The sequence below is a fragment of the Eulemur rufifrons genome, chromosome 7 (genome assembly GCF_041146395.1).
Source record: "Eulemur rufifrons isolate Redbay chromosome 7, OSU_ERuf_1, whole genome shotgun sequence".
NCBI lineage: Eukaryota > Metazoa > Chordata > Mammalia > Primates > Lemuridae > Eulemur > Eulemur rufifrons.
The window spans coordinates 152,740,880-152,754,824 of NC_090989.1; the positions used below are offsets into that span (position 1 = coordinate 152,740,880).

The 13,945-nt window shown below is 40.1% G+C and overlaps 1 protein-coding gene and 1 pseudogene across 5 annotated transcripts in view; one reads left to right on the forward strand and one right to left on the reverse strand.

Moving 5' to 3' along the window:
* Positions 1-13,945, reverse strand: part of SCAP (SREBF chaperone) — a 64,105-nt gene that overhangs the window by 32,917 nt on the left and 17,243 nt on the right. For 2 of the 5 annotated variants that reach the window (XM_069475619.1, XM_069475616.1), the window contains exons 2-3: positions 10,294-10,507; positions 2,283-2,502 (exon numbers count right to left, since the gene is read on the reverse strand). In XM_069475619.1, the coding sequence (XP_069331720.1) occupies positions 2,283-2,404 (122 nt within the window). In that variant the 5' untranslated portion in view covers positions 2,405-2,502; positions 10,294-10,507. Of the gene's footprint in view, positions 1-2,282; positions 2,503-10,289; positions 10,508-13,945 lie in introns of all 5 variants that reach the window. The other 3 variants (XM_069475621.1, XM_069475617.1, XM_069475618.1) reach the window with 2 other exon arrangements.
* Positions 12,249-13,411, forward strand: LOC138388132 (voltage-dependent anion-selective channel protein 2-like; annotated as a pseudogene).

The window sequence follows — 13,945 nt, forward strand, 5'->3', positions numbered from 1 at the left end:
AATAGCCAGGTGAAGTGGCTCATGCCCGTAATTCTAGCACTTTGAGAGGCCAAGGCTGGAGGATCGCTTGAGGCCAGGAGTTTGAGACCAGCCTGTGCAACATAGCAAGAACCTGTCTCTAAAAAAAAAACAAAACAAAACAAAACACACACATACACACACATAAAAAACAGGTATGGCTGTAGTCCTAGCTATTTGGGAGGCTGAGGCAGAAGAATCACTGGAGCCCAGGAGTTTGAGGTTACAGTGAACTATGATCATGCCACTGCACTCCAGCCTGGGTGACAGAGCAAGACCCTGTCTCTTTAAAAAAAAAAAAAAAAAAAAATCAGCTATCAGCTATCAGTAAGGGGGCGGGGGGCGGAGAAAAGAAAGAAAGTTAAAAAAAAATAAAACAAAAAAAGATTAGAAGAGAAAACACTTTTAGCTCAGATATGTGGCAGAACTTAAGAGGAATTTAAGAAAGACACAGCCTAGTGGTTCTCAGAGTGTGGTTCCCAGGCCTGGCAACTTGTTACAGAAGCAAATTCTTGGGCCCACCCCAGACCTGATGAATCAGAAACTCCAGGGTGAGGCCCAGTGATCTGTGTTTAACATGCCATTCAGGTGATTAGCACATAGGCCAGGACTAGAAACATATGACTTCAAGAGAGAGAAAGAGAGAGAGAGATGTCAATTAACTTGGAAAAAAACAAAACAAAAAACAAAAACCCAAGAGGTGGGTTCTCAGAGCACTCCTAATTCATTACTTACAGGACATAGCTACAAGTATTTTATCTTGCACAACACAATTTAGCAAAGTCTAAACACCAATACAAACACACTAAGCCAGAGTGAGGCAGGGTGACAGAGTGCCACAGGTGCAGGCACCAAAGCCTAAGGCCGGGATTTGAACCCCACTTCCCCTACTTATTAGTTGTGTGGTCCAGACAAATCTCTAAGTCCCCATCCCCCTTTGTTTTCTTTTTTGGGGTTTTTGTTTTTTGTTTTTTTTTTGAGACAGAGTCTCACTCTGTCACCCGGGGTAGAGTGCCGTGGCATCAGCCTAGCTCACAGCAACCTCAAACTCCTGGGCTCAAGCGATCCTCCTGCCTCAGCCCCCCGAGTAGCTGGGACTACAGGCGTGAGCCACCACACCCGGCTAATTTTTTCTATTTTTAGTTGCCTGGCTAATTTTTGTGTCTATTTTTAGTAGAGACGGGGTCTCGCTCTTGCTCAGGCTGGTCTCAAACTCCCGACCTCAAGCGATCCTCCTGCCTCAGACTCCCAAAGTGCTAGGATTACACATGTGAGCCACCACGTCCAGCCGCCCATCCCCCTTTGTTAAATGGAAGTGTAACTGGACCGTTTCTGAAGGTTATTGTAAGGATTGCAAGGACACTCTATACCTGAATCATCAACGTGGCATCCAGCAGAACACTTTCATACATCTTTCTTATTGCTAATTAGGGAAGAACTTGAGATCATTAACAACTGAAATGAACACAAAGTTCAGTCCTGAGCCATCCTCCCTCTAGCACAGCACTGCAAACATCTAAAATATTAGACAATGAATCTGGAAAACAGAATTCTTTCCAGAAAAAAGGATAATAAGATAGGCTCTTTTTGTGGCTGTTGGTGTTTAGGAGACAAATAAGGGTCATCAGCTATCATCCTATGTCAAACCCCTCTTTGTACAACGTCATTATCAGCCACAGTCTTCAGGCTTCTACAAGGCTCTATGAAAGACAGACAGGAACCAAGGGCAGCTATAGCTCTTACTACAGTCCCTGGTGAGTGCAACAGGTCCCAAGAATTAACAAGGAGTCAGAAGGAAGCTCCAAATCAGCACAAGAAAATGACTAGAGAGCAGAGAAGCAAGTCTCTAGGCTGAGTCTGCATGATAGTTATCCAAGCAACTTTGCCTTGCAACCCTCAAAGGTGGTTCCTGTTCTTAATCAGGTACTAAAAGGAAACTACTACTATTGAGAATGAAAATTAAAAGACCATGCCTTTCAATTATCTCACAGTTTCTTAAAAATGTGTAAACATTATTTTGAGATAGACAGAGTAACTGCGATGTGAACAAACCTAGTACATCACTAAGTCAGGGGCAGGCTGGACTGTTAATTCACTGGCTAAACACCCCAGGACTAGAGTTCTCCACTCAGCAGTTCCAATGAGCCCAAGTTCCAATAGTATAAAAAGCACACAGAGTCCAAGGGCTCCATAGCAGGTAGGGTTAGGAAACCTATTGTCCCAAGACACTGGCCCAACATACCCAGAGGAACCCAGAAACATACCAGCAGGCTAAGATGCAAAACCCCGTGAAGAGGATGATGGGGATGGGGTAGGATGCACAGAGCAGCCCATGGTTGTAGAAGGCCTGAGATATCTTCTCACGCAGCCTTTCAGTCAGGGTCATCCTCAGCTGAAGTCACCTTGCTGCCATCCCGGAAAGTGACCATGGATCAGCCTTGCATATGTTAGACAGCACTGACAATGGATACCATCTGTAGCTACCTGGTCAGAAGGGAGAAAAGTCAATTAACAAAGAGCACTTAGTTCTGCACACTAGGGTTGCTGGGGGAAGGTAGCAGTTATGTGGCCAGGGAACAGTTTCAGAATGCCTATATGCAAGGCCTGAGACATCAGTCCCAACACCCGCGCGTGCACACACACACACACACACAATTTTAGTCATCTCACAAACAACTGTAGGCCTCTCTCTAATCAGTCTAACCAAAGAAGCCAAAGAACTGCCCCTCTAACTCTGGTAATAAACTCTCAATCCTCTTCCATATTAGGCATTGCTACAAGGCCACTCCCCAGAGGGAACTTTTCTCACACGTGACACAGGAAAGGATGCCTATGTAACAGACATCACCTTCGGCTGCTCTCTACCAAACAGGTATTCCTCCCACTCTCCTGTGTGTGCAGGCCAGACTGAGAGAAATCCTTGGGGAAAACCTTGACAGAGGAATGGCTCCCCCCGCCAAAAACACATTCTTGTACAAATAATGATTCATTGATAAAGAATGTTCAGTGGGGTCAGCCCTCAACACAAAAACACCAAAAAGCTTAGACCCCTGACATTAAAGTCCTCAAACAACATTCACTCTGGCAGCAGTATTAGGTTGAAGTCTCTTCTCCTGGTCCCACGGTTGTTCCTGGGAGTGTGTGAGCAGAGGGCCTCTCCTGTTCCTGCCCGCCCAGTGGCTGTCCCCTTCTTTGAGTAACAGAAGCCCAGTGGCTCAGAATTTGGCCTGAACAGGCTATCAGTCAAGGTGCCCCTGCCTGACCCAAGCCACACCAGTTGGTCCTCTCTTCCTGGATTTTGAGCAGAAAGGAGCAGAAAGAAAGAAGCAGGAACTGGATATTCGTGATACATGATACTTACTCATCCCACAGAGGTTCCTGCTCCTAAGATCCCCAGGCTGTTCTGGCTCTAGTCCTTTCTGAAGACTGGCTCATCAACTTTTCCTTCCAGTCTGTAAGCCATTCCAAATCCTTCCAATACATCCTCTTTTTGTTTGTGCTAGCCAAAGTTAATTTCTGTTGCTTGCAAACAAGGAACCATAAGCCAGTAAAATCAGAATAGAAAAATCTAGAAGAAGGCCCAGAGATCTAGAATTCTCTTCCTGAGACCTCCAATGGAATCCAAGTTCAGCCCTACTTCTCTTGTTCCATGTTGCTGTTTTCTTTGGTCTGTGCCAAAAGGAACCTCTCCAGATTCGTGTCTTGGCTTGGTTATGCTCACTGATGAAAACCCAGACAAAAAGATGACTCCTCAGAGAAGTGTCAAGACCAGAAAGGAGACACAAAAGGAGTCATACCACAGCCAATTCACAAGACAGAACAAATGGCTATCACTCCTTCCACCTTTCTGAAAGCACAAGCCTTAAGTGCACATGCAATTTTCCAGAAACCTTCTAAGGAAATACAAAGAATCCTCTGTGGGTCCATCCAATATGCAATGGATAGAGGAGGCAGCAGGCAAGAGCTGCTGGTCTGAGAAGCAGAGCTGTTCATAATAGCTCCACCATTCATGAGGCTTATCTGGTGGTATATGACAGGTCAAAGAAGTCTCAAGCAGTGGCCCCAGAGCAGGAGAGTAGCTATAGTGTTAGCCACACAGCAAACAGAAGGACTTTGAGGAAGCAACCAACATTCCTGCTCCTCCTGTGCCCCCTACCCTTCATCCTGCCCCTATGGGGAAAACAAACACAAAGGAGATGTACACCTGCACAGAGACACTATCAAGAGGATCCCTGAAGACTAATGGCCATAAAACAGTTAAGACATTTCCAATCTAGGTCCTTCCAACAAGACACATATCTCTTCTGTTAAATATTCCCCAAAGTCAGGTCCTCAAGGAAATTCTGATCCTACCAACCTCAATTCCCTTCTACACACTAGCAACACAGGAGAGAGGAGGGCCACCTTTGCAGCCCAGCTCTTATACTTAGAACTACTGATATGAGAAAAAGCTATCTAATTCATTTCCATTCTGCAGCAAATACAAATCTTTCTGACTTCCATTGATCTTTATTAATTAAACTAATTATTAATTTTCACAGCACCAGGAAAACAAAATCCAAATTCTGATTCATTACACAGCCCATCTACCTGAACCTAGCAAGAGAAGACATTTATCTCTACTCCACAGTATAAATTTTAATGCAAAGCTATTCAAAGCAAAACTTACCCAACCTGTACCAAAAACCTATTTTTCTCACATTGCCTCACACTTACAGGTTGCTTCAGATCAAAATCTACAGCTCTGCTTCCTGAATTTAAAGAGACACAGTCTTGCCCTGAAGGCTTGAGTGGACCACATTACATAAAAATATGTAAACAATCCTGCTGCCTTTCTAGGAGACCCCACTACAAGCAAAAACGAAGGAGCTTGTTATTAGAAATCCAAATTACAGTGTTGTACATGTAAAGAAAAAAAACTGCTGGAACCAAGGCAGAAGAACAGCCCTGAGGAAGCCTACAGAGAGGACAAGTGCAAATCAAGTCAGACCCACGGGCTCAGAAGGGTATTCAGGAACAGACTGTGTGTGTGAGAGCAGAGCGAGGAGGCTCATCCCTCCTTGTCATAAGTTTGCTTAAGGTGCTCAGGACTCTAAACTCATCCTAAATGAGAAAATAAATGTGGAAGTTTGGGAAAATTCCATATAAACACACAATATATTAACATAAGACAACAAAAAAAAGATGATGGCCTGTATTCACCAAACTCTCAGCATTTGTAATTCTCTTCAACCACCTCATACATATTAAAAACCAACCAAGAAAAATAAATGTGTTAAAGGCCCAAGGGAGGTAGAGAGAACAGATGAGGGTAAAAGAAAAAATGCAACAAACTACACAGACTGCAGGCACTGCCCATTTCAATGAATGATCCTAAAGTTTTCTATGATCATTCACTGAAAATCCTCACCACCTCCTCCAAGCTTCAGTCACATCAGGGCTATCACATATATATGTTCCTATCACAAATGTTTACTATCTCATTTCTCTGGAATAAATGCCTAGAAGTGAGATTGCTAGGTTGTATGGTATAAGTTTTCAAAAAAAACTGGCACAATATTTTCCAGAGTGCCTGTACCATTTTACATTCCCTCCAGCAGCATGAGAAATCTAGTTTCTTCACATCCTCACCAGTATTTAATATTGCCACTATTTTTTATTTCAGCTGTGCAAACAGGTATGTACTGATCTCTAATCGGGCCCTAATTTGCATTTCCCTAATGGCTAGTGATGCTGAACATTTTTTCATGTGTTTATTTGCCATCAGTATATCCTCTTCCATGAAATGTCTCTTCATTTCCTTTGACCATTTTCAATCTGGTCTGGATTGTTTGTTTTTTTAACTGTTGGTTTTTTAAAAAACTAAATTGAAATATAATTCACATACCGTAAAATTCACCCTTTTAGGATATTCACAGAATTGTGCAACCATTACCACTGTCTAATGCCATAACATTTTCATCACCCCAAGAGGAAACCCTACATCCATTTGCAATCACTCCTCATTCTCCCCACCATGTAGCTCTCGGCACCACTAATCTACTTTCTCTATAGATTTGCCTATTCTGGACATTTCATACAAATGGAATCATACAATATGTGTCTTTTTGTGACTGACTTCTTTCACTTAGCATAATGTTTTCAAGGTTCAATCATGTTGTAGCATGTATCAGTACTTCATTCCTTTTTATGTTTGAATAATATTTCATTAAGTGGCTATGCCACATTTTGTTTATCCATTCATCAGTTGGTGGACATTTGGGTGGCTTCCACTTTTTGGCTATTGTAAATAGTGCCATGATGAACATTCCTGTGAAAGTTTTTGTTTGAACAACTGTTTTCAATTCTTTTGAGTCATGATTCTCAGGAGTGGAATTGCTCGGTCATAAGGCAATTTTCTCCAATGTTTTCTCTTAAAATTTGCATAGTTTTACATTTATTTAAATTTGTGATCCATTTGAGTTAATTTTGGGGTAAGGTATGAGGTTTAGATTCTTTTTTTGGCCTACAGATAGCCAAGTGTTCCAGCACCATTTGTTGAAAAGACTATCTTCCACTGAATTGCTTTGATACCTTTTTCAAAAAGCAGTTGGCTGTACTTGCGTGGGTCTATTTCTGGGTTCCCTATTCTGTTCCAGTGTTCTACATCTGTCCATCCCTCCACCCACAATCAGTCTTGATTACTGTAGCTATAAAATAAGTCTTAAAATGGGTAGAACGATTCCTCCCATTTTATTCTTGTTCAAAACTGTTTTAGCTATCCAGTTTCTTTGCCTCTCCACATAATATTAGAATAATCTTGTCACAATCTACAAAAATCTTGCTAGGGTTCTGACAGAAATTGCATTAAACCTATATATCAATTTGGGAGGAAGTAACATCTTTACTACATTGAGTTTTCCAATCTATGAACATGGGATATTTCTCCATTTATTTAGATCTTTGATTTCTTTTATCAGCATTGTTTAGTTTTCAGCACACAATACCTATACATGTTTTGTTAGATTTACATCTAATATTCTTTGTTTTTTGAGCCCTGTGTTTTCTAGTTTTAGTTTCCACATGTACATTGCTAGCACACTGATTTTTGTATGCTGATCATTTATCCTACAAGTGTGCTTAAAATCACTTATTAATTCTAGAGTAATTTTTTGTAGATTCTTTGGGATTGTCTATGTTGACTATCATGTCATCTGCAAACAGGGACATATTTACTTCTTCCCTTCCATAATTTCTTCAAACATTTTTTTCCTACACCAACCACTCTTTCTCCTTTTCTTTTGGGATTTCAGTAGCATGAAAGATAAACTTTCTGTTATTGTCCCATGGGTCCTTGAAGCTCTGTTCATTTTTCTTCAGTTTATTTTAATCTCTGTTGGTCGAACTGGATAATTTCTATCATTCTACCTTCAAGTTCACTGACTCTTCTGTCTTCTCCATTCTGTTACTGAGTCCTTTCAATTAATTTTTCCTTTAGTTTGTCATATTTTTAAATTATAAAAATTTAAATTTCAAATTTTCTGTTCATTTCAAGAGTGTTCACTCTTGGCCGGGCGCGGTGGCTCACGCCTGTAATCCTAGCACTCTGGGAGGCCGAGGCGGGTGGATTGCTCAAGGTCAGGAGTTCGAGACCAGCCTGAGCGAGACCCCGTCTCTACTAAAAAAATAGAACGACATTATATGGACAACTAAAAATCTATATAGAAAAAAATTAGCCGGGCATAGTGGCGCATGCCTGTAGTCCCAGCTACTCGGGAGGCTGAGGCAGTAGGATCGCTTAAGCCGAGGAGTCTGAGGTTGCTGTGAGCTAAGCTGACGCCACGGCACTCACTCTAGCCTGGGCAACAGAGTGAGACTCTGTCTCAACAAAAAAAAAAAAAAAAAAGAGTGTTCACTCTTACTTGCTAGAGCAAAGTTTTTTTTTTTTTTTTTTTTTTTTTGAGACAGAGTCTCACTCTGTTGCCCAGGCTAGAGTGAGTGCCGTGGCGTCAGCCTAGCTCACAACAACCTCAAACTCCTGAGCTCAAGCGATCCTACTGTCTCAGCCTCCCGAGTAGCTGGGACTACAGGCATGCACCACCATGCCCGGCTAATTTTTTCTATATATATATATTTTTTAGCTGTCCATATAATTTCTTTCTATTTTTAGTAGAGATGGGGTCTCGCTCTTGCTCAGGCTGGTCTCGAACTCCTGAGCTCAAACGATCCGCCCACCTCGGCCTCCCAGAGTGCTAGGATTACAGGCGTGAGCCACCGCGCCCGGCCTAGAGCAAAGTTTTAATTAATATTTTAACTATACTTTTGGCTTTAAATTTTTTGATAATTCTAACATCTGTATTATGTCATGGTTGCCATCTGTTGCTTATCTTTTCCCTTTATGAGATGTTGACATTTTCCTGATTCTTCATATGTGGAGTAATTTTGAATTACTGGACATTTTGGATGATTCTAGATCTTACTTAAGTCCTACGAAAATTGTTGAAATTTTTGTTTTAGCAGCAATCAGCCAAATTAGATCCAGTCCTTAAGTTCCTACCTATCTTCTGTGGGCTGTGGTACTAATAATGTTAGATCAGTTTTCAAAGCCCTTGAAAGACTATTTTGATCTTTCCTACACATACCATCCAGTGGCCAGCATGAGAATACTTGGTCAGTAATCTACTCCACAGTTCAATCCTCAAAGCCTTTGGTATGCTGTTTAGGGTCAGATGCACGTATGTTAGTTTGAAGGAAGAGCCCAACTTTATGCATTCAGTTCGTTGAGTTTCTTCTTCTCTGCAATCTTCCTAACACTTTCCAGCTCTCAAGGGCTCTTTTCCTGGTCTTCTGGGTAGAAAGCCAGGGTTTTAATTTCTGTGTTCTGCTAAGCACCTCCCACAACTGTGACTGCGTCCAGGGCAAATTAATGAGAGAAAAGAAAGAACAAAATCAAGGATTCCCTCCATGCTCTTGGGACCATAGTATCTATAAATAAAAGAACTCCTCTCCCACCTAGATGCCAATGTCACTGCTGCCCCCACCACTACAGAAGTGCGTGGGGGACAGGGCAGGAGAAAATGGGGGGGAAAAAAAAAAAGCAAACATTATGCAAGATTTCTTCTTCTACTCCAACTTCTGACCCGTGGGCATCCCTATTCCTGCTCCTGAGACTAGAAAGAAAAGGTTTCTGTTGGACCTCTTTCTGTTCACACCCAGTGCACAGTTTCAGGTTGCTTTTGAGGATAGGCTACAAGATACTGTATGGATTAAAAAAAACAAAATAAAACAAAAACATAAACTCACTACCAGTTTACTAGTACTTTGAGTTCTGCTTTCCTTCCTCAAACCATCTGCGACCATTTATCTTTCAGGGTACTCAGATAGCTGATTAATGCATTCTGTCCATGATTTTAGTTGTACTCTCTCAGAGAGAAAGGGTAGAGTTTGCATACTCTATCTCAGTCAAAATCTGAACACCTACATTTTTTTAAATATAAAAATCTTCATAAATTTTAGGATTCATTGCCATTAAAGAAACTTTCCACATTATAGCTGTTGGCATTTTTCTCTCAATCACATTATCATTTCATTGTGAGAACCATGTAATGCCTTTCCATATGTAACAAGTTTTCTACAAAGGGCATGTATTACTTTTACAATTTGAAAAAATAAAATAAAGATTATATGCAAAAAATGCACAAAAGGAGAATAGAAGGAAATGTTAGTAGTGGCTGCTGGTCTTCATGTGGTATGATTGCATGGAGAAATTTTTCCTAAGTCAACTCTATGCTTTTAAATTTTTGCCTATGAGTACTGATTTTTTAATTTTAAATAAACTTTGTGATTTTAGTATAACATATTATAGAAAAGCATATGAATTATAGGCACACAGCTCCATGAATTACCACCAGGTAAACATAGCCATAAAACCTAAACACCACCCACATCAAGAAATAAAATATTACTCCAAATGCCCCCTTTATGAGCCCCAATACTGATCACTTTCAATTATAAAAGTAATAAATATACATGTTGATATTCAAATAGTACTGAAATGTATTTCTGATTTTACTTTTTGTGATGCTTATCTATTCATATGTTGTCAAAGTCTATAACATTTACTTTTTCAACTGTTATAAAAATCTGTACTTTTTCTATAAGTTGATTCTAAAATTTGGTAATCATTTTAAAGGCTTTTGAAATACCTGATAACGCAATTGTCATTCACTATGGAACCAAGCAGGGTATTTGGTTCCATAACGATGGAACTGTAATCTTAAATCACTAAATACTTGCCTTTTAAAAGAGAATGTTTGGCTGTGGAAAAGTCTGGCGGTTCCTCAAAAAGTTAAACACAGAATTATCATATGGTCCAGCAATTCCACTTCTAGGTATATACCCAAAAGAATTGAAAGAAGAGACTCAGATACTTGTACATCGATGTTCACAGCCGCATTATTCACATCAGCCACAACGTGGAAACAATCCAAATGTCCATCAACAGAATACACTGTAATGAAATATTAATATTATAAAAATGAAGTACCAATATATGCTATACAATATGCATGAACCTCAAAAACATTATGCTAAGTGAAAGAAGCCAGACACAAAATATGACATGTTACATGATTCCATTTATATGAAATACCTAGTAACAGATAAGTACATAAAGACAGAAAGCATATTGGTGGCTGCCAGGGGTTGGTTGGAGGAGGAAATGAAGATAAACTGCTTAACTGTATAGGTTTTCTTTTGGGATGATAAAAATATTTTGGAGCCAGACAGAGGTGGTAATTGCAAAACACTGTAAATGTATCAAATACTACTATAATAAATTATAAACTTTAAAATGACTAATTTTATGTTACCTGAATTTCATCTTAATAAATAAGGAAAATAGAGATATTGTCTTCTTACAATCCATCAATTGCTCAAACTCATGGCACAGTTTAGTTTATCTTATCTGGACTATGATTTCTTGTATAGCTTTTTATTTTTCTTGGACTTTCTAGTTGCCTTTTCTTCTCACTGCACAAAAGCAGCACATGCTGTCATCATGTCACTATCACCACCCTGCTCCTTGCCCACACTATTCATCAAATGAATCCACTGCCATCTTGAAGACATATAATTAATATACAAAGCTGTTATTCGGCCCTTTCTCATCCCTCTGAAAATGGAACAAAATAATCTCATTCAGAAAAAACACTGTATCTTACATTATACTCTTGACAGAGTATATACCTCAGCCCCAAACAATTAAAACACTGACAATAAGGTTATAACCAAGACATGACAATGACTTTCCCTAATGCTAGTAAGAAATTATGTTAGATGTTTTATAACTAATACATTCAGAAATTTACAGACCGTATTTTTCTCCTTTCTGCTATGCCTCACCATGATACTTAGTACTCCCAGAAATAGCAGAGGTGGCAGGAGGCTCCAGAAGGTCCTGGTCAAGGCCAGAGTACAAGGGGATAGGAAGAAACTAAAACCCCTGTCCAACCTATGTTACCAAAGGCATTAAAGAAAGTGATATGTAAGTTTGATGACCTTCTGGATACTTGGTACAATAAAAAAGTCACCACTGAGAGGTGCATCTAACACATGCAAGGTCTTAAAACCCAAAGCAGACAACTCCTCAAACCACAAGGTTATTTTTTCTAAGATATCTACTTAGAAAAAGCATGTCAAAATTAATCAAAATATGCAATGTGGCCACACACGGGCTTAAAATTTTGAACTAGCAATTCTACTTATCCTGTAAAATAAATAAAGATATACACAGATTTTGCTATAAGGATAGTCATCAAAATGATGAAATGGCACTCTGTGTAGCCATTAAAAATGAGGTTGTTTGATGCCTGAGACTTACTTGTAAAACAACAATTCAGAGAAAGAGATGAAGCCAGTCTGGCAAAATGTTGATATTGTTGAATCTAGATCAAAGGTTACCATACTTTTTCTATAAAGGGCCAGTTAGTAATTATTTTAGGCTTTGTGAGCCATGCAATCTCTATCACAACTATTCAACTCTGACACTATACCAGGAAAACAACCAGACAGAATGTAATCAAATGAGCATGGCTCTATCCTAATAAAACTTTATTTATAAAAACAGCCTTCACTTCACCCTCCAGCTGCAGCAGCTGCAGCTGACACCACCCCCACCCCCACCCCCCAAAAGGAGGCCGAGTGGCCTCAGCTGCAAGTGGAGTGGCAGCTCCCACCAGGAGACCATCTCTTCTTGCGGCCTTGCCATGGAGACCTGCACACGGCCAATGTGTACTTCTCCATCATATGCTGACCCTGGCAAAGCTGCCAGAGATATTTTCAAAAAAGGATTTGGTTTTGGATTGGTGAAACTGGATGTGAAAACAAATTACGCAGTGGTGTGGAATTCTCAACATCTAGTTCATCTAAAACAAACACTGGTAAAGTTACCAGGACCTTGGAGACCAAATATAAATGATGTAAGTATGGCCTGACTTTCACAGAAAAATGGAACACTGGTAACACCATGGGAACAGAAATTGCAATTGAAGACCAGATTTGTCAAAGTTTGAAACTGACATTTGACCTTCTCACCAAACAGAGGAAAAGAAAAGCAGTAAAATCAAGTCCTCTGACTGGGCACAGTGGCTCACACCTATAATCCTAGTACTTTGGAAGGCTGAGGCGGGAAGATCACTTGAGCCCCTGAGTTTGAGACCAGCCTGGGCAACATAGCAAGATCCTGTCTCTACAAAAAATTTTAAAAATTAGCCACATGTAGTGGCACACATCTGTAGTTCCAGCTACTTGGGAGGCTAAGGCAGGAGGATCTCTTGAGCCCCGGCGTTTTTGAGGTTACAGTGAGCTGTTATGATGCCACTGTACTCTAGCCCAGGAAACAGAGGAAGATCCTGTTCAAAAAAAAAAATCAACTCCTCTTACAAGAGGGAGTGATACTGACTTTGATTTTGCCGGACCTGCAATCCATGGTTCAGCTGTTTGGTAATGAGGGTTGGCTTGCTGGCTACCAGATGACCTCTGACAGTGCTAAATCAAAGCCAACAAGGAATAATTTTGCATGGACTATAGGACTAGGGACTTCCAGCTACATACTAACATCAGTGATGGGACAGAATTTCGAAGATCAATGTATCAGAAAATATGTAAAGATCTTGACGCTTTAGTAAACCATGTGTGGACATCAGGTACCAACTGCACTCGTTTTGGCATTGCAGCTAAACATCAGCTGGATCCCACTGTTACCATTTCTGCAAAAGTCAACAACTCTAGTTTGACTGGAGTGGGCTACCCTCAGATTCTGAGGCCTGGTGTGAAGCTTACCCTGTCTGCTCTTGGGAAGAGTATTAACGCTGGAGGCCACAAACTTGGGCTTACCTTGGAGTTGGAGGCTTAACTTAACTGAAAGAAACCTCTGGGAATGGATATCAGAAGATGTGGCCTTAATATATTTCCATTGTGATCAAGCAGGCTTTTTCCCTCCAAGGAGGTGCTCAAAAGAAAGGATAACCTAAGTAAGAGCTGTATTTTAAATATCTAGACAGTTACTTGTTAGGTGGTTTCTAGTTGAATTGGTTAGCTATCTAGTCAATGCTGCAATCCTGCAGTCACCTATACATTATTTAAATGTATATAACCGTTAAATGTGCTACTCACTAATATTACAATAGATCTTTATGAAACTGGGGGAGGTCTTAATTTATAAAAACAGACAGTGGGCTAAATTTGGCCCACAGGCTATAGTTTTCCCATCTCTAATCGAGATGATGGATACACGGAGGTTCTCTACACTATAGTCTCTCTTTTTGTACATGTTTAAAACTTTTCATAATTTAAAAAGTTCAAAAACTGTATCTATAACCATGTGCCACAGAAAGCAGAAAAACTAAATTTTTGAATCTTAAAGGTGATCATACTTTTCAAAATATTT